Genomic DNA, 27,142 nt, shown 5'->3' on the forward strand with positions numbered 1-27,142 from the left:
CTTAACCCTTCAGCAGTGTTAGGTTTTCTCCTCCGATGTGTCTAAACTGTACCATACTTACCGTGCAGCAAACTTGTAGCTAATGGAAAAACCTTGTTAACATTAACTTGTAGGCAACATTTTTTACTTGTTTAATTTATGAATTCACTCTAGATCAAATTTTAGAGAGAGAGGTTTTACATTCATATATCAAGCAGCAGGGTGTTTTTGAGGAAAGGGAAATTTAATCTCTCTTATCCAGGACCTTATTTCTATTCAGGTCGTGCCTCATAAATTACATAAAAATGTTTTAGCAGATGGTACATATGGTCTAACTAGAATGCACACCCAGTATTTTCCACCTATACTAACCACCCATTGAGTAGTACCTCTTCAGGAAACTTGAAATATGAACATAATGTACGGTGGTAAGTGTAATATAGTTACGAAGTGCAGTTTTACTGAATCTTTAAGGTGAAATTAGGGTCATACATGCATGTCAATTGTTTGAATGAAGATTACCTTCTAAGAACATTTGTTATAACTGCTGTAGTGTTATGCTGACATGTTGTACTTTTCAAGTGAGGCACACAAAGTACTTTAACTTTAAGCTTCAGTGGGCATATGTACACATTCATTAATGTGCCATAATTACGGCACATTAAGATTAGCACCTCTGGTTACAAGTACTAACTTAATGCACTGTAATTGACATTACTATGCAGTAGCACCAATGCACACTTTTTTCGAGATGCTACTGCACCCTAGACTAATTTTGCAGTGCATTAGCATGGTTTTTGCAGGCTGCGATAATGCTCAGCAGAATTAGTCTATTGCATCTTTAGCGTCTCATGTAGATGCACCCAGTGGCATCTGTCATAAGCCTTTTGGCAGAAAAATCTGTTCTTATTCAGTAACTCTTTTGTCTTGGATAATTACCTGGTTCGCATCACCTTAGTGTCTGTACACGCCAATCTTTAATGTATTTATTCTCACAATCTCCCTGTGAAGTAGGAAAGTCCTATAAACTGAGGCAGGTAGACTGTTTCTATTTTAGGACTTGCCCAAGGTTACACAAAAAAGTCTGTAGTAAGGAAACACATTGAACATAAGTTTCCCAAGCCCTAACCTGGTGTCCTGATAATTTTGAACCATATTTTGGTTCAACCAGCTTTGAAGAATTTTGAACCATAATTTTGCAAGTGAGAGTGGGAACAGGTTTTTGTTTTGTTATATTTTGTTTCAGATGCAAGTAAAGGTATCCAGGAGTTGTATCCTGTATCTGGATGTGATTCTTAGAACTGGGCAAATCTCAGTGATATTCCAAGTTCAAAAGTTAGTTGCTGGTGAAATTTTACTTTAATCAACTATAGTCAGTGTTTACCAAGAAGCTTAAAATGTTGGAGGATGTCCTGGTGGACTTGGTCCTAAGTGTGAAAAGTTCAGATGAGTTGTTCACAGGTGCCTAATAAATATAGTTAATGTCTCTATGGTCCATGCTATCACATAGATACTTCCTTCAAACTTGGGTGTATGTGGTACTTTGTGGAGTATGTGCATTCACAAAGGGCAGCAGAGCCAGATTTGACAGGTTTAAAAAAAAAAAGCAATTTTCTTTCTTCTCCATCCTCCCAACAGAGAGAGGAAATTAACTTAAGGAAATTTATTCCCCACAGCTGGATGGAGCAGATTGTCCATTGGTTTTTGCTTTTTCTTTCTCGTGGACCAAGCTGAAGGGAATCATGGCTTGTTAAATTGGGTGAAGGGTACAGTAAGAGTGAAACAGAAAAGATGCTGCTCAAGTCTCTGGATGCAGTATTTTATTTTTTATTGCTTTCCACTTCTATGTTACCCATGGCTATAGCCTTAAGCCCAATACATGCACAATGTATTATAAAGTTATGTTTGGCTTTTCCTTCTCTACTCTCCTCCTTTATCTTATAAAGATAATTTGTTTGTTGCCTTTTTTCTTAATTTACTGTTCTATTTTTAAACTTATTTTTCATCCAGAAGTAACCCGTGCAATTTGTGAAAGGTTTCTTTCTGATTTTATTACCTCTGACAGATTCATTATGTATGTTGGAGTTGGTACTTTTTAAAAAAAGAATTAATATGACCTTATTTCCCATCTGTATGTTTGTACAGAATGAACAAATATTGTGTTACATTTTATGACAATTCAATTATACCTATGTCTGAAAAAAACATGTTATTTGTTTGCTGGGGTTATCTGGGAAAGAGGCTGTGGAAGGGATGGTTGGTACAGGATTGAGTTCTAAGTAAATAGCTATTATAGAGCATGAAAGGCCATTTGAATTTGTGACTCCAAGTGAGCTTATGTGGTTAGTTCCTAAATTGCCAGCTGCATCGTAGGTCGGTTCTCTCAATGGAGTTAGAGGATGCGTCTTCCATGGTGAAAGATTTCATTTTCCTTTGGAATGTATGCTCCAGATCTTCAGGATTTTATTCTGACTTTATTTACTCCTTCCTGCGATGTCCCTGAAAAGTGTTACCTCAGAGGAAGGCTAATTAGAGTGGTTTTCTGAGGACATGATGCAAGATGACTTCTTCCCAAGGGGTGAAGAGGAGACTTTCTGATTCCTGACACTAGGCTAACTAGTAATATCTGTTTGAAATTTTAAAGTGAATAGAAGTGTCTATAGTAAAATTTTGCCTAGTGAGATATTACACATCTGTCACAGGCTTTTGTTGCTCACATTTTCCCTCATTTTGGAAATGAAGAAAAGAAAATAAAGATTAGTACTTCAGTATGACTTGTCTTCCTGGGATCCAGAAGGAGGATGAAAGTATCATATATGGGAGAAGGCTAAATAACATTTGATATAATTTATTAAGCCATTTTAAAGTAAAAGAAGGCAATAACTTTAATAATCTTGAATAACAACAACTTCTGTCACTGAAATTGTATTTCCTTTGTTTTATTTATGTGAATAAGAATATTTCCTAATCAAGTCTTTTACTTACTGTGCTGTAATATCCTGAGCACTTGGAATGTAACAGGATAATTTATACAGTTCTTTAAACTATTCTTCTCCCAGTTCTTCTGTTCTTATTTATAAGGGTTCTAGTTTTTAACTAACCAGTAACTGAGGCTCACATAGACAGGTCCAGGAAATTAAAAAGGGCGGGACGGGAGCAGTGACTGATGCTGCAGGGGTGGTTACACACCTGACTCCCAGCCATTCCCACTCCTCAACCTGAGGGGCAAACTATGCTGGGGGAGGAGAAGCCAGAGATTTTTTAAAGTCCCTGATTCAGGTAAGAATCCCTTCCCACCTCACTTTCAGCCCTGCCTTCTCTTCCATCCTCAGTGGCCACCTCCTCTCCCCTCCTGCGCTGCCCTCCCTTCTCTAATTATACTTCTTGGTGCAGGAAAAAGTTGGGGAGATCTGCCTGCCACTGCAGATGTCCCAGCTGCTCCTGCCATGCTTCAGCTGGTGCTGCAGGGGACAGAAGCAGCAGTGGGCAGGGGAGGTGGGAATATGGGGTAGAAGAGGTGGTTCTGAGCATGGAGGGGAAGCGAGGGGGTGCTGAGAGCAGAGCAGAGGATTTTGACCTGTTTCAGGGACTTAAAGTTCCTGGTTGCTGCTCCTGTGGTGTGATGTGAAAAGGAGTGAGACTGTGCCACTGTACACCCCTCTTCCTCTCGTCCTCCCACCCCCGAGATCCATCCCTGTATGACAAGAATGAATTTTCTCATAAGATTGGGGAATTTTGCCTGTTTTTATATTGGGCATTAGTATCCATTTTTATTGTTCCTAGGATGCTTATGAGGGTTAGCTAAGTTAGGATGGATAGGAGACCTTATTTAGGTGTGTCTTTCCCTATTCCTGGCTCTGTAGCCTTACACTCAATTTAAATCCAGCCTAAATCTGGACAGTATGCTGCTAGATGGCAGAAGCAAACTTGATTTCTTAGCTTTCCTGAACCTATCATATGTATTCCATTCTTGCCTCTCAGTCTTTTTTTGTTTGCAGATTAACTATGTGAGCATAGTTTTCCTATATGTTTCTTTAGCAGCTGAGTGGTTCGCAGTCTACCTCTGTTTGACTGTGGCCTGCATTGAGAGTGTGACAGAATAGGAATGGTGTTCTAGAGGTCCTTTTTGACAACCAGAGTAGGGTTCCATGTTGTTTTGAACTCTTGCTTGGTTTGGTATAAGTGCAGAGTAAGTTGGCTTCAAGTTTAGCTTTTTTGAGTAAGTTTCAGTTTGAAATTTTGTATAGATTTAACCTTCAGGGGTTTGGGTTGATTTAACCTTCAGGGGTTTGGGTTGCTGATATTTAGGCCTTGCAATCATGGAAGCCTGGTTTATCAGGATTAGAGACAATACAGGTGGTAAAATGTGTAGGAACACCTGGCTTGTCCTGTGAATTAATATCTTAATGTTGATGTATTTTCAGAAAGGGAGGAAGGGTCTGAAGTAGGTTTGCTATTTTGATGCTTGCTGGAGCTGGGGGACAGCTGTTCTACATTGAAAAGCAGAGCTAGACAAGGCCAAATGAATTATTACTAAAGTTTTTTTTCTTGAATACAGATAAATTAATGAAATTTGCCAGTTACTATTAATATGCAAAGATATTTTCAACAAATATAATAATGATTATTTATGAATAGATGTAAAAATGCATCTCCATCATGAACAGATCTGAAGTAATAGATTATGCAATCAGATGTTTATATAAAGAGCATTGATAAGTACAATCTTCATTATTGTAATGTAGTTATGAGAAATATTTATATGTAATAATATGCATAATCTAGGAGCAAAGCCACTACAATATTTTTGTGGCTATTTCATATTTTTTTAATAGTTTTCTTGAAAGGTTGCCCAAATATCTTGGAAATTCCCAGATTTTCAGGAAACATATTTTCAAGGCTCTTACTGTTAAGAAACACAAGCTGGTTGACATAATTCTGACCTCATTTGGTAACTTTTGGGTTAGGGCAGATATTCAAAAAGCCTAAGCCCAAATTGATTTAATCTTTGCCAGTTAGTCTAACCTGCAAAGCTTGAACCGATTTGGAGGTAGATAGACATTCCATTTTCATTCCAGAAATGCAGGCCAGGCCCACAGTGGCTCAGGCTAGAAGTCGGGGGCGCTAGAGCAGCCCTCCATTCCCTTCCACATTGCTGAGCTGAGGGGGAGTATGACCAACCTCTGGCAGGATGCTCTGATTAGGGAAGGGTGCCCCCCAATTGCTGCTCCTCTGAGCACAGCAGGTAGTTGCACAGCATTTTTAGCCCATCAGCAAAACAAAAGGCTCTCTCATTAGCTCAAGCTCTTAAATAACTTTCTCCAAAGAAGGAATGGAGGAACATTGCTGCTACCTGTTGATTAGCTCTAAAAAGCCCGAAGCTGACACTGTCCTGTCTCCCACAGCATGGGCCATAGCCAGCATGTGGTATGCTAGCTAATGCTGAAAGGTGTCTGTGTGAGGCAGAGAGGAGTGGGAAATCCCTGCTTGAGCGGGGGGTGGGGAGGGGGAGGGGAGGTTAGGAGCAGGAGGAAGCCAGACATACTGCTGTACCAGCAGTCTCTAACAAGCTTCAGTAGGGAGCAGAGGGGTGAGGCCAACACTGCTGGGCTGGAGCAGTGAGCCCAGCCCAAACAGCATGTCAAGATACCAGGGGACTCTGGTTTAATTTAAATCAGGAAGGGGTTAAACCTGGGACAGACATTGCATAAACTGGTTTGAGCCAAATCAGTTAAGTCTGGTACTATATTTAACCAGGTTCATTTCAAACTGGTTTCAGCCATTTTCAAACTGGTTTTTATGTGCACTGAACATCTGTTCTTTTACAGGTTTAAATTAATTTCCGATTACTTAAACTGGTTTCTGTGTAATGTCGGTCCCTAGCCTTGAGGTCTGGAACTTTTGCTTCCTCCTCCTAAACTTGAGTGAAAGAATTTTTTTTTTAAAAAAAAAAAGAAGTGATATGCTTCTTTCACTTCTGAAAATCAGTGCCTTCCTAATCTGGAAACTGGGCTATTCATCCATCACTGCTGATGCTCTTACTTTCAGTGGCAGGAATTGTCATTGACACTATTGTAAATCCGAGTTTTTCCTTCTCTTGAAAAAATGCTTAGGTGAATTTACTGAATCATTTTCAGGGCATTGATTGATGCAAAATAGAACTGGGGATTGCAATAGAAGAAGAGTTAGTAGGATACATTTAAATAAGGCAAGAGACTCCACTCAGGAATTTATCTTTGACTGTACGAGTTGAAAAGTGTTTAGCTAATGAATTATTCCAAAAAAACAAGCAGATTGAGGGAAATCCCTTTCCTGTATCGTATTAGTTCAGACTTCATTAGCACAGCTCTCTAGTGACAGTCAAAGGTAGACTCTGACTGGAATTTCTTTTACCTCAGCTAGGTGAATTCTTGTTATGATGCTGTTGCAAGACTGACAACACTAACTTTAATTTCTAGTTTACTGCTAATGAACCTAAAAATGACCTCCAGTGTGCTACAATAAAGCAGGCCATCAGTTGCTCACTTTCACAAGCCCTGGTTTGCTCTCTTGTTTAATGAAATAGGTAGAAAGGAAGAGTTTCAGAAACTCGATTCTGTATTTGTTGGCACCTGATGTCTATTAAGGCTAAATAAAAAATGAATGGAAGATGGATAAAACCACGTATTGCAAGGCTCAAGGAAACCACTGTTGTGTTAGATGAGATCTACCATGGGAAGAGATTATGCTTCATCTGTCTACTCATGGTTTATTTGCACCTTCCTCTGAAATGTCTTATGCTAGCTGCTGTCCAGAAGTGTGACTAGGTTAGATGGCCACAGAATCCTTTGGTTTTTAAATGCTATTTGTCTGCATGTAAAGTGCATATACTGTCACTGACTGAGAATTTGCAAGTTAAGAGTAGAGTTTACCCATCTCAAGATGTGTGTGTTTTTTTTAATGTGAGAACAGCCTGTAATAGAGAGATCCTAAAGGTAGGGTCCCACTAGTTGATTATTCAAAATTCCCTTTCTTGCTATTTTACTAGAACTACGCAAGCTCAACATCTGGCTCCTATTTTGGATCCATCACACTGACTTCTGGTAGCATTCTATTATATATTCAGATGGGGATTTGAATAGGATTGGGTTCCAAATCATTTAGGCAGCTTTGGCAGTCTAAGCCTTGAAGTCTGCAGTTTCCAATTTTTTTTTTTAGGACTAGGTAAAAATGGTTGGGGACAATGGAAGGTTTGTAAAAGTGTATGTAACTCATTTTTTGCCTATTAGTTTCACGTTATTTTACCTTTTCATGTTTTTGTTTGTTGTAAAATTTTAGAGGGACACAAATTAGAGGGTTGGGAAAACCTTAAAAAGGGAAACATTTGTGCGTGGAAGTTCTCACTTGTGAGATACTGCTCACAAGTTATGCCTGAGCAATGAAGACAGACTTCCATCTCAACCTCTGCAACTGACAGGCCCTAATAGCTTCTTATATTTTACAATCATTTTTACTTATGAAGAGGGTATAATATGTTATATGAAAACAATTTATATTAATGTCTCCATATTAAAGATGGGGAAATTAAGATTGGTTTGATGATGTGCAGAAGGTTGCACAGCGATCAGTGTTACTATTTGTACCTAGACCTCATGGATTGATGCTTAATCCTCTTGACTTCAGTGCTTTCCCACCATATAATGCAGTCTGTCTGATCATCAGTTTCTTGATCCTCAAGATAACCTGCTATTACTTGCCAAGATGGATTTAGCTCATGATTTGAATCACTGAGTGGAAAACCTTAATTTAAATAATTGATTTGAATAGATTTTTCCATTTGTACATCTTTTATTTTCTAAGGAAAGGTGAGTTCTAATTTGTTGATTAATACAGTGAGTGATAAATTGCTTACTTACTAGATAATTAATTTTTACTTATGACCTGTCAAATAGCCACATTAAAATAGGATTATAAGCCCAGCTAAGTGGGCTCAGTAGATGATGTTAATGAGGTACATGATGACAAGTCCTGTAGTCAGAAGCCAGGTTTCAATTTCTGTTGGGATGTACCCAATTTATTGAACCCAGTAGCACAGGCCCTGGGTTTTCTATTGAACTGAGCCCTTAGAATAGTGCATTTATCTCCTCTATCTTCAGCTCCTTATTTATAAAGCTTGATCTCAATTTTGATGATTTTCACCTGCTTCTTTCTCTAAATAGGAAAACATGAGCTCTGTAACTCAAAGTTCTTGATAATGCCTGCCTGCCTCATGGATTCAGTGTACTCAATTTTTATCATAATGTTTTATGTGATTACGATAGGATTGGGCCTTAATATATTTTGTATTAAATTCAGATTTCTTTTTAAACAGGCTTATGAAGAAGAAAATATTTAAATAGTACAGTAAAATAAGAGGGTTTAAAAAAAAAAACATTGATTTTTACCATAGCATCTGTTAAGCCCAGCAAGATCATTCACATAACTTGGTCAAAATCCCCAACCTTTGCTGCAGCCAACATCCAGTGCCTCTGAGGAAGGTGAAAAAACTCCCTAGCACCTGGTCCCGTGTAGCAACCAGCAGAATCATGAAAAAGCCAGGTGCCCTCTGCTCTGCGTGCAACTTGGGAATCAGAAACAACTCTGGACATTTCACATCCTAACTGGAGAGCCAGAACTTCCCCTTCTGTCAACCTATCCCCTCCATAAACTTGTCCCAGCTTTTCAATCCTGTTTTATAACTGAACCAGTTGTGGAACTCTGCCTTATTCTCCAATTTCTACCTGCTCTGGGCTCCAGAGATCCTCTCATGATCTCCAGATGATCATATGTGAGTAGAGTTTCCTGACTTTCCAGTTTTTTCTCTATATGCCACACTCTAGGCTACTCCTAGATCATTCATTGCTACTTTTAGATCATTCATTGGATAATCCTAGATCATTCTAGATCATGCTACTCCTATATCATTCATTGGATTATCATCCAATCTCCAGTGAAGGAGATCCTACAACTTGAGTCTTTTACTGCCTCACTGTTCTAACGGTCAAAATGTTTTTCCTGATATATGGTCTAAACCTACTTTGCAATTTTAAGTCATTGCCATGCATCCTACTCTTCAGTGAAGGAGAGAAGGTGTTCCTTGTCTTCTGTATGGCATCCCTTCAGATACTTGAAGACTGATAACATGCCCCCTTTTCAATGCCGTTTCTGCAAGCTATTCTGAAATACCTCTCTCTCCTGTAAAATTAAGCATGCTTAAAATGTGTGAGAAGATGGGAAGTGTTAATGTGTGTAAAATACATATGCTCTTACACAATTTTAAAAGCAAACACAAATCAACTGACAAAAATGCTGGCACCAAAAGTATTGTGTATTTTTTATTTGGTTGGCAAAAGGTGTCAGAGATGGAATGAAGAGAATAAATGAAAGAGAATTAATACACATAGATATGTGTCTGTAAAGGTGTCTGTTATAGAGTCTGTTAGGGACTGACATGAAAAGTGTGGTGTTTGCAGAGGAGCCCATGAGCCTCAACAGCCTAGGAGTGGGGTCAGGGCCCAGAGAGAGTGGCCAAATACCTGGGTTCACAGCTGGAGTCTGAGGGGGCCAAGGAGCCTGTGAGCTCAGGAGGAGTGACAACTGGGGCCAGGAGCCAGTAGCTCAGGAGGGGCCCATGTCAGCAGGGCCAGTGGGGCTCGTAGCCTGAGAGAGAGAAGGGAATGAGTATCATCTGCAAGGCGTGGGTGTGCTGTAAGGGGCAGTCAGAACCACGTAATCAGCCCTTAAAGTAATGAGCAATAACACCAGTGCTCATAAGGATATCTGATGTGGGAAGCCCGGGAAAAGCATCCCTTTTCTGGAAGTAGCATCTCATCAAGTGTGGCAGTCAAGGTGATGGGGAGTTCACCTATAGAAAACCAAGGAGGCAAGGACGGTGCGGGTCTCCAGGGATATCATGGCCACCGCTTGAGATGAATACTGTTACACTGGGGGAAAGAGAGAATGAACAGACACCAGAAATGTAGCTGTGGAGCCCAGGTTGCATTACCATCACTTACTCATCCTCTGTTTTCCTCTGCTGCTAAATTCTGGTGGGGGGGAAGAAGGGGGGGAAAGAGTGAACAATTGCAGTGCTCAACCCATAGGCTCTAGAGGTGTGTGCAAGTAGGGACTCCAGACAGACCCTTTGCTGACCAGTCAGTGAGCCACAGAACTCACAACATTTGTGGAGCTCCCAGCAGGTGCTGCACTGACATGACATGCCAAGGAGCTCTTACTGCACATGCACTAGACCTCTGAAGGGGGTGTGGCTGCACCCCACCCATCACCTTGATTTAGGATCCACCCATATGTCCCTAACACGGGCAGCCTTGCTATCACCCTGGCATTGCCTGGTTTGAATTTAACCACGTTATATTATGAAATAAGTATGTTTTTCCAGCTGGTTTCCTGTCATATTGTCTTTTTCTATTTGGTTGCAGGTAAATATGCTTTGGCTCAGGGGAAACTTGTTTAAATGTTACTGGGTAAAACACAGCATTCTGAATTGTGTTGAATATTCCATCGTGTAAAGTGTGGACCCCTTTGAATCCAAGAGAGGTGTGTTTTTTTTTTTAATCAAATACTTAGCTTTTGTACAGACTTGTCTTCTTACTCAGCTGTGCATAGCAAAATCTCAGTTTGGCTTTCTTTAACTGAAGCATCAAAGAGAGTTGTGAAGTGATTTGTCTGTTGATTGCTTATCTGGAACTCTATGGTGAGCCAGCTCCAATTTACTGTGTGTTATGTTTCACTTAATGTGAATAATAATAATAATATCTGCTGCTAAATGAGATATGATGAAGTGTATATGAGATCAGTCCTCATGCATCAGGGTAATTGCAGCAGTCTGAGCATCTGATGATGATGATGCTTCAGTTATAGCCAAGTTGTTGCGAAGTTCTGATTTCTGGAATTTACTAAATTTCCTCAACCTCCTCCTGGCAGACAAAATATTATAATACATGGAACTTTGGGGCATATCAATTATGCACAGTTCTGGTATTGTTAAAAATGACCAGCTCTTCAACTCAGTTCTCCAAGGAACTGATTATTTCATATACTGCAATTACCACCTTCTAAATATACTTGATCCCTCAATTCTTTATTCTATCTAAAGAATGAACTGCAGCTTTATAATGTAATCTATGATCTTTTTTCACATCCCAATAATTAGGATGGTAATCCTGCAAGTACAATGTAATGGGAAAGTGATAGTCATTTCCTATACTGAAGAAAAAAGGCTTGGAAAAGGCTGGATATACTGAATTATTGATTGCTTTGTTCCTTTGGGTTTTTTTCATACAGCAGCCAAACAGCATTACAACATTGGACTGTTATGTCTCTCTCTCTCTCTCTTTTTTAAAAGATGCCTTCTAATAGCCACTTTAACATTCTCTCCTGTTTAGCCTTATACAAAATGGGGATGATAATTTCCCTACTTCACACAGTTGTGTGAAGTGTTTGTAGAATGCTCTTAGAACAGCTTCCACGGTGGCTTCTAAGGCCGGATCCATATGTGCAGGCACATGTGGCTTATGGCACCACAGATGTCTTGTGGCACCACAAACCACACATCTGGCACTTTAAAATGTGCTGTGCACTGCAACTTTGCAGTGCAGAGGCAAAGTTTGCTACCAGGAAATCCCAGTAGCAAAAAAACCCAACAACAAACAAACAAAAAACGCTCCAGGAGCATGTGCCAGAAGGCGTGGAAGCTCGGTCCACCAGGGATCATGCTCTGCTAGTTCTGTGGTTTTCAATCTTTTTTTGTACCAGGACCCATTTGTAAACATTGGCCAGTACTGACCCAGTGCCCCTCACTCCTCACCTGCTGTCCCCCACCCCCAGCCCTGCAGTGTGTGGAATAAGCGGTGGGTGTGTGTGGGACGTGGTGGGGAGGGAGCTAGGAGCCCAAGCAGGCCCTTGCAGGCTGGAACCTGCCAGACAAATCTGTTTTTAGTTTGTTTATGACCCTTTGATATATTCTTGCAACCCACTTTTGGGTTGCGACCCATGGGCTGTTCTAGTTGTCCTTCTGTAGCTGTCCCTCAGCTTCTCCAGCACATCTGAAGCTGGAAGGAGTGGGGAAATGGTAGTTTCCTTGAAGTCGGACATTGTGTCCTCCACCAGTGCCCATGTGCAGAAGCATGTGCAGCAGCAAAAAGCGGCACAAATTTGTGTTGCTACTTTTATTCCCCACTGCAGGTGCATGCTCCTGAATGTGGGGATAAGCCCTAAAAGCATAAAGCAGTCTGATGTCAAGTGCAATGTATGCATCACTGCCCACAGCCAGATACATTCAGAACTGTTCAACTCATAGGCTTTATATCGGGGACAGAGGATAGAGATTCTAACCTAGTAAAGGAGGTAGGAGACGTTGGGTTTTTTGACTTGGAGGATCTGAGTTGTGACTGCAGTTACTATTTCTATTGTAGAAGCTCAAGGAGCTTCTTATAATTGACTCTGCGTGAGTAAATACCACAAAGATAGTCCCCTTCCCAGACCTATCTAAATCTATGATTTTAGCTACTATACAATGGCTGCATAAATGGACTAATGTTGGGAGGGTGACTGAGAAGATCAGGTGAAAGTAATGTATGTTAGCAGTCAGTGGTTTCGCAGTCTAGACTCTCAGTTGGTTGCCAGTCTAACTAGATTTTTGTCACTTCTGTAATTGTAGCTGTAGTATGCACCATAGTGACACATGGTACATAAGCCGGTTGTGTATTTCTGCTCTTATTTTACTATTGCATTTTGTACTATTACTCTTTTCAGCTACTTGTTGATTGGCATCATTTGAGGATAGGCACATACACAAAGCCTACCTCTGCAGGATGCTGTTTTATCTCTGTGATTAAAATTTGGGACCACCTACTACACAGAGTCATCTTGGGAGAAACCCAGCTTTAAAGGATCCAAAATCCGTTTATTGTTGTTGCTTAGAGGCATTGGAGGGGTTTCGTTCCATTCCCTGTATTTGGTGCTCTATGACATTTTGGATAGATTTTTTTTTTTTTTGCTTGGATACATCTTTATTCTGCTTAAAACCCTCTCTCTTTATGCCAGTTGTGACCTGTAAATTGTTATCCAGGTATAAAGATAACAATGTTATTGCTGTTGAAAATCTTTTCTTTTTCACCAGGGACTTAATAAGCATCTATGTTACAGCAGTAACAAAATCAGCAGCACCAGTTGTGAAGGCTCTGTGGGGGCAAAGTGAGACTAATCCCTGCGTCCCTCCCCTTGGTGCTAACCATTCCAAGCAGAGAAACCCCCTCTATCCTCCTCAGCATGTCAAAATCGGCAGCTAGCTGCTAATTGTCTTTATAGTGATTCACACACCATCTGCCATTGCCAGGACTCTTTTTCTTTTTTTCTTCCTGTCTTTCTGTGGTTGGCTTTAGAAAGCGTGCAGTTCTCATGTCAATGACACCAACTCAACACAGCACGGTAATACAGTGACCCTGCCACATGCAGAAAATTAACCAAGAAATAGTTTATATGTTGTTTCCTTATTTTTCTCCTTTGAAAGGAAGATATGCTAAAAACAAAAGCTGCTTCCACTGTATTTCATTCAAGGTCCATCTGTCCCCTTCCCCCCCTGTAGAAAACATTTGTGGGGTAAAGCTATCAAAAATAGTAAGTGCAGAGGATTATTATGCACATGTGTTACTGTGGCCCAAGAACAAGAATGAATAAGTATGACTGTCCTACACAATGGCTCAGTGGATGCCAGTGAAGCATCAGAAGCACCATATGCTTGTAGCCACATGGGGAAAAGGCAGGCATTGGTGTTGTCATAACTTACCTAACAATTTCATCAGAGAGCTGGTGCCATGGCTGTCATAGACAGGGGAGCAAAATGAGATTACTCCCCTCCACCCATTACCTTTATGATTGGAATGGGGAACTGTAGCAAACCTTTATGCTCTCCAGAGGGATTGTGTTGCCTGGTTCCAAGAATGTGAATGGACACTACTTCTGATTTATTCCTTCCTTGCTTTCCTATTAGTTCTTGTTGCTTTTTCTATTTACCTTTTCTTAAGAGTCCTTGTGTTATCATCATTATTATGGCCTATATGATCAATAACTAAACATTTATCAGCATTTCTGAACCCACTGGGCACTCTTCATCCTACGGAGCTGCTTTTAAAATGATACTTTTCTAGCAGTGAGGTTGTGCCGTCTGGATCCAGCATCTCCTCAGCTCCGCTTTACTGTGCAAATCTTTTTCTAAACATGCATGTCTCCTGTATGTGGGCATACATGTTTATTAATATGTTAACTTACAGGAGAGAAGATGAAAGAATATGAACCCACTGAGACCATCCGGAGGGTACAAACTGTGACATTTTCTGTGAGCACAGACGTGGCTGTACCAGTGGAGGCCACCATGTACCTCATTCAGTGCTGCCTGGCCTGCATGCCAGTGAATAAATTAATTTATAAAGTAAATGCACAGAGGTGACTGAAATGTGGGCCTTTTTAGTTCCCCAGGCAAGCTCTTTTCCAGCTGAGCTAAGGAGCAGTTCATGTAGCTTGGGCCAGCAGAGATGCATTTATATATTTCCCACAATTCCTTCCAGACTATTATAAAACTAATCCCTTCCATTGCTGCAGGATTTTCAGTACAGCTTCCCCCCCTTAAAGCAACAAAGAAGTTCTTGGAGGGGTGTGTGTGTGTGGGGGGGGTCTTTTAATTTTTGGAGTCTAAAAAAAAAACCCAAATCATTTTGTGTGATCTCGTTTGCTTGTATTCGGTGATTAGAGCAGGACTTCAATCAGTTGGAGGATTCCCTAAGGCAAGGTCTTGTCCCACCAGTGCAAATGGCATGCCCCACCTGACACTGGGGCGACTGGAGAATTGAGCTGAGTGAGGCTGCAGTATGGTGCAGCAGATGAGCACCAGCAGTTGCCATGGAGATCTCTCATACAGCTGAAACTCAAAGAAAGGGCGCTTGCTGAAGCACACGAGCTCAATAGAAAATGAGCGGGGAACAAGCAGAATGTAGAGCAAGCCCTCAGCTAGTCATCCCAGATGGAGTTTTAATTTCTTCCCCCATCCCAGCCTTCCTCCTCCCCCTCTGATCACTCCTTGCAGGAAATAAAAACAAACTACTGAGCTGTCAATACACAGTCTAAGTACATCCCTCCAAAGGAAAGAGACTTATATTAATGGTGTTATAATAGGGAGGGGTGGAGGCAGGGGGTAGCAGGAGGGGAGTGTGGCCTTTATGAAGGAATATGTGCCTCTTGCCACTGGGGTTTTGTGGGTGTCGTGGGATTTGTCTGCAACATATGCGCTGCTGTTAATGATTGAAAAATTACCACAACAATTAGTCATGGATCGCTGAAGGCAAGGCCCCCAAACACTGTGGACAATATGATTAAATCCATGTATGTGACAATTAACTCTCCAGCAGGTTTATCCACCAAGGGAAAGGGAGGAGGATGGACAAAAAGTGACAGGAAAGAATAATGCAGCAGAATGGATCCGATACAGCTGGCACTATCAATTTTAATCTGACACTGAATTAATCACACTCAGATTAATCCTGTTCTTATTGCACTGTTTCTGTTGCCCACTTATTTATATTCGCCTTCCTTTGTGAACAACATGGAGGCATGACTGATTTAATTCAAGCCCATTCCATGTTTTTTAAATTTAAAAGGCAAATCCCTCAGTTATGTCATGTTCTAGGTGGTTCAAGGAGCAATTACCTCATAAAAACTAAGCAGACTCCAGATGCACCATGTCGTGAATCCCCTTATGTATCACAGCTGAGTAAACTTCAATAAATATTTGCCTGCCCAATATTCTGCTTAAGTGGAGAGAAGATCCACTTATTACTGTGTCTCCATCCATATGTGTATTACTGTGAAATATATATGCATTCTCTATAGTCTGTTTCTTGAATGTATGTACTAGTAATATGGAAACTGTAGTGGGTTTGCTCTTAGTTTTTATATCTGCAGATAAAAGCAATCTTCTATATAATGCTTTGAGTTTGGGACACTAAGTACAGTAAGTTAGGAGCTTAAGTTCACTACTGGCAGGCACTCTGGGTTGAGTTCATGCCAGTGTCAGAAAACACAAATAATTTGACTTTAGAAAAAGCGGGACAAATGAGACAGTGTTTAAAGAGGAAGAAACACAAATCCTCATAGAAGGCAAAAACATTTAATTTGCCCAGCTGACAAAAACTGCTATGTAGATGCACTGTTCAAATCAGGTAAAAATCTAATTAAGCATTTTTACATGATTTTTACAAACATAAGGCTAGACTCTCAGCTCATGTAAATTAGCATAGTCTCACAGAAAGCTATAAAGTCATTCAAATTTATATATATTATTTACTGGAAGAACATTTTTAAAAAACACACAACCTGCATTTGCTGACCTTTTTTAAACAAACAGTTTGATCACAGTGGCTCTGATGGGACAACCTAGCAGGCAAGAAGCCTTAATAGGTTTGGCCACCAACTCTTTAACATTTCATCTGTGATTGTGCTGAAGCTCCCTTCTCTTTTCACAACACAGTCTCATCACTTATTTGTATAAAGTTATTACGTACTACGCTTTTACAGAAGGGCTTTCAATTTTAATTTTCTGTAAGAACTCTTCTTCAATGTGACCCTCCCAAATTTATATCTAGACTCTTTTTTAAAAGATTCTCCATGGTCCCATTATGATTTGTAATAAAGGTAACTATTCATACTCAAATTGTCAGCTTGAATGTCATATATGACCGAGTATTCAAAATAATAATGAAAAGATTGTAAACGGATGACTGCATTCCTAAATATATTATTTTAAAGGCACGAGTTTGTTTCCATTGGGGTAGATGGCAAAACTTGCCTACAACTAATATTAGTCCTATATTTTGTGAAAACTCAAGAACAAGTGCAGCAGTTGTTTTTGCACACTTTGAATGTGAAAGTCTCCAAGAAAGAATAAAATTAATTCTTGTGCTAAACCCCATGTGGAGAAGAAGTTAGGAATGTCCTATGAAATCAATGGATCAATTCATTTGTAGAGACAGGAAGTTGTCACTGGATAGATGGTTGTGTACTATGAATGTCAGACCTAGAAATAGTCCCCAGACTCCCATCTAGGGTCCAAATGCTTCAGACTCACTCCTTAAGATGTGATTAACCAGTTAATCATTCTCAAGGGTAACATTTGTCAGGGACCTCAGAAGTTTCTGGATTCAAGCCCTCTATTTGCTGATAATACCTGCTAACTTTTCATCAGACATCTGTATCTGTAGCCAAGTTTAAAATAAGCCCAAATCTAAGATTTGTTGTACCAGAAGAGCCAAATTGAAGTAGCATAAATACTGCTTTTTAAAGATGTTATTATTTCTTTCTGTTATTACAAAGTGCCTGTGTGTGTATTCTTGGTTTACTTTTGGTTAACTCTTTTTTGTTGTTACTTTAATTGAAAATTTCCAGAATAGTAACTCTCATAAATATTTTGATGAGAGAAAGCTGAAGAACAGATCCCCAAACACAAGCTCTGCTTGGTAAGACAGATGCCTGGATCAGGATGACAGGCCTGATCTGACATTTGTTAGACACAGAAATGTCTGTTAAAGCCAATAGGAGGTATTTTTGTTTCATCTTATTATTACTGTTAGGATGTGGATCAGTTGCAGGACCTCACTGTACAGATATGTGCAGTGAGTTCAAAGTAGGGTTAAATTTTTCTTTCATTTGTACTAAGGGTTGTTGACTCTTCAGAGGAGTGGAGATAATAACATTGCTTCAACCAATATCAAAAGGCTTTATGTAGGGGCAGGTTTGACCACTGTGAAATACTAAAAATGATGAACTAGTTATGTGCTTTCTTTTGTTTCTCCCCTTTTTTTTATTAATATTGTGTGCTGTTCACTCTTGTATTCCTTGCTGTGTGAAAAACACAGTAGCAAGGATCTTTTTAGAAAGTAAGGTGTGTTTCTCAAGCACTGAGTATGGTGAAGCACTGGACCAGTATATTAATTGAAAATATATTCAGTCACAGGCAGAATAGAATTCATTCAAATGTAACACTTTTCAAAGTGGATGTTCTAGTCACACAGCCACTTGTAACAATACGGGGGGGGAGGCTATGAATGTAGGAACTGTTTGGCATTACCTTTCTTTTCTTTGCATCTTCCCTTCCCCTTCCCCTTCCCCTTTTGGCTGAACTGAGATTTTCTTTTCTGTTTGTTTCTTTACATTTGGCAGCAAAAATCTGTGTGTGTCCCATACCGGCCTGTTAAATACACTTTGAAAAGGAAAAAAAGCAACAACAACAACAACAAAAAGCTTATGTTTAAACTCTGGACTTGGAAAAACACCATGTGGCTGCTGACAGGCTTTACATTCGTGTTATTGAACCTGTCCATAGCAATGTATCATGCCAGTTTTTACTATTAATGAACCTCCCCGCTTTGAAGTTTGAAGAGTTGTAGGAGGAATCATATTGACCCAAACCTAGCTTCTCAGGGTTCTGTCTCTTCCCTGGAGCTTCATCCTTAGTGGGGTCTACTGTGCTGGTTCCTTTTTAACCACCCACCTCCCTTGGCCCTTGTATCTTTGACTGTGGCCATGCCAGTGACTCAGTGGGCACAGAAAACATAACTTTTTCCTTCCAGTGCTCTCCATACTCCCTCCTTGGCAGCTGCATGAAGGCCAAGCATTGGCTGTACTTGCATAGAGTTCAGGAAGCAAAAATGGTTCCTTGAGCAATTGTTGATTATTGAACATCACGGCTTTTATGTTGTCTGTGCCTTTTCTTGGAGTTGATTCTTTGAAGAAGGTGCTGTGGTCTGATTTTGGCCAAACAGGTTTTAGACAGAGTGGCTTTTTCTTTTTTTTTGGTAGTGTAAAGCAGACCCTATAGACTAGAGGGTGGTCTCACTGCCTCCAAGGACAGTACAAACAGTGAAACAATTTAACATGGACATTCATTTTTTAATTGTAAACAGCTCTTTTTCCAAGAGTTTTTATTTCATTTCTAGGAGGTTGAACAATTTGCAGGGATTTAGGGACACTACCTCTAAAGGGGACCGCAGTCTGTTTTAAGAAGAGAGGTACTGTTTTATAATCAACAATTTTACACTCCACTGATGATGTTGCTGGCCTGTTGAATGATACCAGAGAGATTTAAGTGGCAAATCCTCAGCTGGCAACTTTAATGAAGATATGCTGCTTGATGCCAACTGTGGGCCTGGCTTTTCAAGATGGGAAAGCAGGTTCTGGATGAGATACCTGGGGTTTGCTTGTGTTTCTAATGGGACTCCTCTTTCTTTGGTTTAGCTAAAAGGCTCCTAAGGAAAACTGGCATCAAAGCTGTTGATTTCTCATTCATTGAACCAGTTGTGGAAATGTGTGGCTCTCCCCTCTTTTTCCTTCTGCCAGAGCTACAGATATAGGAAGCAGTTGTAGGTATTGGTTTGATTTTATTTGAAAATCCTGGTTTTGGAGTCAAACTGATGTAAAAAAAATTTTCAGGTTATAGTAATAGAATATAATAATGCTATTCTTATTTTTTCTGTTGCTCTACTGACTTTGCATGTGAATAGGCAGCTGATGTAGTTGAATATATAAAGCCCTGTATGTTCATCAGATGTGATTTGGGACATCTTTCATGGTTTTTTTTTAATCCTATATTTTCTTGGATACCCCATGCACCTTTTAAAAAAAATTGACTGCTGAAAAGTGGGGTGCCTGTCTCAAACAGGGAACTGTGGGGAGCAGAAGGTCTGATTCAGTGGAGGTCAGGTTGCCTGGCCCCTCTTCTTGATCTGGGTGGGCAGCCAGAGGTGCCTGCTCAACTAGCTGTGTGGCTAGATAATCACCTTGCTGGGGTTGTTTGACCCTAGTACTCGTTCTTGCCCATGGCAGGGGGTTGGACTTGATGATCTGCTCAGGTCCCTTCCGACCCTACCAACTATGAAACTACCTGCTTTAAGAAGAGGGGTTGGGCAGTTCAGCCCCAGGAGAATTGGGCCCTCAGCTGACTCTGCTGACTCACTTGGAAGCATACCGTACTTACCAGTATTTTCAAGGAAAGATCTTTTCCCCCTTCATTCTGCTTTTCAAAAACAAGGTGCATGTCTTATTTGGGGCATGTGGTATGGGAGAAAATGGGGTGCTACAAACACATTGAAAATCTTGCATTTCCAGGATTTGTGTTGCTGGTAGACATACAACAGGCTGTGAGAGGATTTGTAGGACCTGCATATATTGTACTTATGTAAAGCTAGCCAAGTTTGTACTGCTCGGAATGTCTTACTTTAAATAAAAAGTTATTTTCCCCCCCAAATATAGCCTGATAGGGGGCTCAGTAGAGGTGAGTCAGTTTGCATTAGTATTCATTAGTAGATTATTACTATTGCTGTTTATTTTTTATATTACTGTACTGCCTAGGAACCCTAATCACGGACCAGGACCCAATTCTATGAAATGTTGTCTGAAGACAGAACTTCTGTCAGCATCCTTTTAATTTGTAATGCATGCTCATTTTTGTAGTTACTCCCTACTCTCGGGTCTAAAAATAACTAAACATTGAAGCTTTGCTAAAAGGCACTGGCCCCATCAATTTAGTTTATAGCTAATTAAGGCTACTAATCTTACAGTCATTATTATAGGATCTCAACCTTTCTTTACCCTGCAATCAATTTAATATTCTTTGTAGATGAGTTTGTTGCTACATTTCATACCACTCACATGGTGAATCCAATTTGGCCGTCATACCCAGAAATACCAGTCCTTATAACTCATTAAATTAAAAGTATTTTAGAAGTGCTTTAAGCATGTGGTGCATATTCTCAAGCTGACATGCAAACACAAGGCCTTCAGGGCAGAAGTAACATCTTTGTCCAGTTGATTAACTAGCAAAACACCTCTTAAAGAGTTTCAGACAGTAGCTGGTGAAGCTTTCTTTTCAAAATCTGAGTGTACCACCTGCCTTTCAGAGCCCAGGGGAATCACAAGGGTGTATGTGTGCTTGAATGCACCACATGGTAGCATCCCCACACTGCCAGGCTGATCTGCTAATAACCAAGGGAAAGAGAGAATTGATGCCAGGGGTGAGGGGAAGTGCTGCAACATGGCTAAGTGTTAAGCAGCACTCACCTATTTATTAGACAGTTAATGCTGCCTGTGGTGTTACCAGTAGAGAATAAAAGAATTGGGACATATTGCAGACTGTTAATTGGACTTATAGCCTCACATCATTATTACTAGCACAGATTTCCTTTAAAAAAAATTCTCAGAAGGACCAAAAGCTGTGATTCTTTAACCATTTCCTAAAAAATATATTTTATTTTAACATTAATATAAAAACGTCTTGATTATGGAAAAGGAAATAGAAGATAATTCCACAACAACCTGTTAATAGATGCTAGTGCCAGTAGCTGTTTTTGGAAACTCTAGCAAGCCTTTGGTATTATGGTGTGGGAGCTGAATGTTTTCTCTCCACAGAGAAATCTTTGTTTGGTGTGCCTAAATCTATGGGAGAATGGAAAAAGTGAGAGAGGAAATTTTATTCAAAAGATTTTTATTTTCATAAGGAAGAATGCCTGTCTTCTCTTTGTTTCTACATAAACAAACAGATTTGAAATGTGTGTAGATGCAATGGTAAGATCAATGGACAGTCTTAGAAATATTAGTATGCTAAACTTCTTAGTCAAGCTTTATGCCCCATTTATCATTTTGAATCTTTGATTTCCTAATCTGCATTCTGCCCACTCATTTTATCTCTGCTGGGACCATGTCTAAGCACCAGTCCTTCTGAGCACAGCAAACACCCTTGCCCCTATTTATTTATTTATTTATTTATTTGTTGGCTTCTCTGTTTTATAAGAAGCTTCTTTTCTTAAAAAACAGAGGGTTTTTCTATACCCATTGGAGAATTTCTCCCACAAGATTACACTTCTTGAGACTAAAGAGAGGTAAGGAGAGGTAATGTTTACTCATCAGTCAGTGAAAGGTTTTAAGTCTCAAATGTCATGGCTCATCTTGCTTGACAAGAAGATGCAAATGTGCAAAGGGGATTAAAATAAAAATTCATAGACGTAAGGACAGGTCCCAAGCTGCTTCAGACTGTTATGGCCCCAGCTGATATCTTGCACCAGATGATTATCTGTCCTGTCATCTCTCTCAGTCTTTCTCTGTGTGCATATATGCACATAAAGGCATGCACATGCAATCAAATTCTAGTGCCAGTTCATTTAAAAAAAGAATAGCTTGCAAAGTCTTGGGCGAACCATTATTGCTGTTATTGCAGTTATTGCTGTTTATTTATGTAGTATAATAAGCATGCATGGCATTCTGCAGACATAAGAGGACAGGGTCCTTGTTCTCAGTTCAGGGGCTTTATGCATGGTTAGTTTTGTCCAAAAGGATTCTTGTCTCCATATAGAGTCTTGTGGATTCAGTGAGACTGCTTGGGTGGATCAATGGTGAATCCAGGATTACTTATTTTTATTAAGAAATAAATAACTATCCAAGGCAGTAGATGTTCTCACAAACACTAACAATAAAAATAGTGTTTTCATTACATTAAAATGATCGTTACCTCAAGAGCATAGCTGACCAGATACTAATATATAAAAATGACTGTATTCATGGCATAAACCAGCAATACTTTGTATATAGTGTAATCCTTTGGAGAGTCCTTAGAATGTCACCAAATTTGGGCTGCTTGTGTGCATCCAGGTGAGAGCACATGTGGTATGTGGTGCCTCAGACATGTCTGTAGCACTGCAAACCACATGCGCTGCACATGCAGACATTTGCCGCACTGCTGATTTGCAGCAGAGTGAGTTTTTTGACACTGGGAACCTGTGCCTGAAGAAAGCAAGGTGGTACACATGGCGGCAGTATGCACCGCCCAAAACCATAGCCTGACCAGCCAGAGCTATGCTCCAGCTGCCGGCCAGGCTCTGCATGTGCAGATTGCTGCCACTGGAGGCCCCCAGGTCCCCAGGTAAGGCTGCTGGGGTCAGCTCAGATGCTGGCCCCAGTCTTCCCTACCCCACCCAAGGCAACCTGCCATAGACCAGAGGGCACATGCACAGGCATTCCCTGGGAACAAGTGGCAGCAGCACAACTATGTGCCACTGCTGTTTGTCCCCAGGGAAATGCATGTGTGCACTCATCTGGACACATCCCTTTAGTCTAAAGCAGGGTTGAAACTGTCACAGAAAATGCCTTGCCTCCAGCCCCTTCCAATTTCCAAGGGATGTTATTCAGTTTGAGCACCTGTGCTGATCATGTCTATGACCGTGTCACATGGAAAATGGAGAACAGTGAGATTTTTTTTTAAATCCTTTTAAATGATAGGATTTTAATTTGAAAATTAAAATTAGGGCCTCAAAGTCATGAGAAATTTTACTAAATACCTTGGATTCTCTCTCTCTCTATCTACCTATTGTTGGTAAGCTTTCCTAAGACTTCTCTTGGGAGATTCGTTTAACCAAAGCTAGTCAAAACGCACAAAATGGGATAAGTAAAATAGTTTATGTCCCTTTTTGTGTCTGTCTCTGCTGTGGGTTGGAACCATGTCTGAAACCCACTAGCACACATAGGGATGGGGAAGTGGGGCACCAGCTTTAGGTGCTGATTTAGGCTGGCAGCCCCTGGGAAGTCCTTGCTGCAGGATTGCTACAGTTGGTGCATGAGCCAGTCCCCCAGGTGAAGTGGCCCCAGGCCACTTTATAACATTAGCAGTTATAGCAGTAGCAGCTGCCATTAGTGTGTGGAGAGCCTGGGATGTGGCAGGTAAGACTCCACCCTTCCCCAAATTCTGCTCTCCCGTGGTTGGCATATTATCCCCCTCCCTTCCCCGCACGCTTCCCAAGCCAAATGAGATGGGTTACACCTCTTTTGAAACCAGGTCAGAGAAAACTTGTGTTCAAGCCATGTTCCTTGATATAACTTTGCTAGGATTCCATCACGGAAAGGACAGACCCAGCCAAAACCTCTTCTCTCCCTTCCTCAAGCTATTGCTTCTCTTCCCACTCTTACAGAACTGATGTGGATGTCCGCCATCCATTCTTGCTCTGTTTTTTCTCCATTGGTGAAGCAGAATTTCCTTTTGGTCCAGTGTAAGGTCTTTTGGCTTTCCCCAGAGCTTTATTGATAGTTAGTATGGAGGCAGGTGGAAGACAGTGAGAGAAACTTTTGGCTCAGTTCAGTGATATCGTAACACAACAGTCTGTATTATATAGTCTCATAACTAATAATTGCAAATGGCAAGTATTTTTCTTTTTTGTACTTAGAAACAAATGCAGGCATATACTGGGTTGATTTTTTGTAATGGAACTTGTCTGAACCTAAGAATAAATATCCCCTTCCACTAAAATAAAGACAGTATGAATAACCTTGAAAGTAATTTGCGTGTAATTTCATTCTCATTTTATTCAACAATTTAACATGGTAGTATTGGGCTACTGCAGTGCGACTAAGAGATAGGATAAGTATCCAACTGTGCATGCAGAAAGCATCCAAATTTGAATTTCAATTAATTCACGTACAACTTGAAATAAAAATGCCATATTTGGGGGAAGAATATATTTGTTTATGCAGTTATGCTAGAAGACTACAGAATAAATGATTGGCTTGTTCTACAACATTGTATTAAAATGAAAAGTCATTGCATTATTAGCTGACAGGTCATGCTTGGCCTGTATTCTGTAGGCTGAGAGTATGCAAAACTGCTTTGGAGATTGCTGGACTCTCTATTATGTGTCTCATCTTTCTTATCATATTCAGGTAGCTGTTACAACATCCCCTGCCCAGTGGTAATTCATTGAGCTATCAGATACAAATATTTGTCCAGTCAGAGGGGGAGAAAAAAGGTCGGACCATGAGGCAGCATATTCTGCAATCTGAATTTCTGAGTAAATTACTGTTGTACTTTTGTTTATAAAGGGGTTATAGTTTGATCTATATTGATTAGTTTCTCCCTTTGTGTACTTTTGGTTGCTAAGAAACAAGTCTGCTTTGTTTCTTCTGTAGGACATTGGTACTGTTGGGAGGCCAGCATAGAATAGCCCAGGCTCCTTCAGGTGTGTTTTGTTCCCTGCTTTTTGTCAAACGGTCACAGACATCCCAATCGCATGCACATAATGCAGTCAGCAGGTGAAAGCATCAACTGGCAGGATGCTCGAGTGGAGTTTGTGAGGAATATTTTTATCAGAACGTTTTTTCAACACAAAATGCTGCCTAGTGAGTGCTAGTTAGTAAAATGTATTGACTTTGACCAAATTCCATTTACAAAAATGAAAGGAAGTATTTCAAGAGTGTCCCATATTGAGGAAAGAGCAATTCTGGTTTTTATTCTAGAAGCCATTGTTTTATACATATATAAAAATAAAAAGGAGCAATCAGACACAGTTCTTTTTCAAACTTTTACTTTATAGGAGGTTGTTGTTGTTTTTTGCACTTCATTTCACAGGAACTGGTGTTTGCAGGATTTCTAGTAAAATGGAAAATCCATATCCCACCCTGCCCCCTCAAGAAATATCCTTTTCCTGAGCATTGCTTCTGAAAATGAATGTTCTTATCACATGAAAGATGAAGCAAAGGGACATAGTTTGGGAATGACACATGTATGTGCAGAGCCATTTCAAAAGGGGAAAGTGGGGAGTGGGCGTCTTGCTGAAACATGTAGCAGCTGTTACCTTCTACCAGTTGCACATGGGTGAGTCAGGAGTGCTACAAATGTAGCAAAACAGCTCCAACTTCAGCATTTTTTCCATCTAGGCTTAATTTGGAGCTGTTTTGCTACATTTGTAGCATTCCTGGCTCATTCACATGGAACTCACAGCATCAGGACACTGGCCGCAGTTGTCCCCCTGCTTTACTTGTGGTGTGCTAGGGTTTTATGCATTGTGATTGTGTGTCAGGGTTGACTGTAGTTTTACTGATAGGTTAGACAAGGATTTGGATAAAATGATTTGGATAGAGATGATCCTGTCTGTGGCAAAGTGTTGGATTAGAAGATTGCCAGATGTTACGTTTTAACATTTCATAGACGGGACAACTGCTGCACATTCCCAATCAGTGGCTCCCCTTTTGACATGTTCCCCTTTTTTTAAATGGATTCAAATGTATGGATGTCCATACCTGTTTGTGTGATACTCCTCTCAAGTGATGGGGATGTACTAGGACACAGGTAGCTTTAAACAGCCATTTCAGTTCTCAGATTTTGAGATGTTCTGAAGCCAGCATAGCTGTAAAAGCCAGTTAACTTCGGGGTCTGTTTTACCATCTGGCTTACTGTAAGGTCAAGAATTCTATAGTGCCTCTGTTCTAGGAAAGTTCTCCTCTGGAGTTACTCCTCCACTCCTGCACAATCTTTGTACTTCACTTGCATGGTACAGAGAGGTTTTGCAGGATAGGGGGTGTTGGAGTAAGAGGGAATAGGAGTAAGAGGGAAAATTCTGTGAAACTAGATCAGCTACAGTTATCAAAAAGTAGAGGATGATTGGAATCATTGGATGTATTCCAAGGAAATGAATTAGGGAAGATTTGTACCAGTCAGGTCAAGAATTGAAGTTGCTAGAGGAAAGAATGGAAGAGTGAAATGCAGATGTCAGAAGACTTTGGTCTGCAGGAGAGCCTCTTGTATGATGTGACTTATGGGAAAATGCAGCCTATGGTGGTTATTAAAGAATATCAAAGCTATTTTAAAACTTCAAGTATTGGAGAGTAGGAGCTGCTTTTCCAGATTAGATCATTGACCTATGGAGTGCGGCATCCTTGCTCTGGATGTGTCAAAAAACTGTTTAATTTACTTGTTTGTCTAAAGTTATGTTTCATAATTATAATCATTTTATACTCTGAGTGGATAATCCCATAGATTAAGCCATACAAAAATATATACGTGGCACGCCCAGTCTTAACCTACTTCCTCCATTGATTCTAAGTAATGTTTTATAGTTTGTAGGACCTGGAAGACTCATAAAAGCTTTTCCTACTCGTGTCTCAGTATATTTGTTTAAAAATCTTCCCTATTCTACACAGATAGGAACCTCATATTGTTCATTTCTCAGAGTTGGAAATACTGCCCCCCCCCACACACACTTTAGTTTGTTGTTCTACTTTTATCTATATTATGAGATAGGCAGAAAGGAAAGATTGATCACTT

General features: G+C 40.2%; 1 protein-coding gene across 4 annotated transcripts in view; it reads left to right on the top strand.

The window, feature by feature from the left end:
• Positions 1-27,142, top strand: part of FARS2 (phenylalanyl-tRNA synthetase 2, mitochondrial) — a 418,607-nt gene that overhangs the window by 149,519 nt on the left and 241,946 nt on the right. The window contains exon 7 of one of the 4 annotated variants that reach the window (XM_019542833.1): positions 25,009-25,317. The exons of the other annotated variants lie outside the window; for them this stretch is intronic. Coding sequence (XP_019398378.1) covers positions 25,009-25,043 — 35 coding nt within the window. The 3' untranslated portion in view covers positions 25,044-25,317. Of the gene's footprint in view, positions 1-25,008; positions 25,318-27,142 lie in introns of those variants that run through there. 4 annotated transcript variants of the gene reach the window in all.

The sequence above is a fragment of the Crocodylus porosus genome, unplaced genomic scaffold, assembly GCF_001723895.1.
Source record: "Crocodylus porosus isolate Cpor-Errol unplaced genomic scaffold, CroPor_comp1, whole genome shotgun sequence".
Lineage (NCBI taxonomy): Eukaryota > Metazoa > Chordata > Crocodylia > Crocodylidae > Crocodylus > Crocodylus porosus.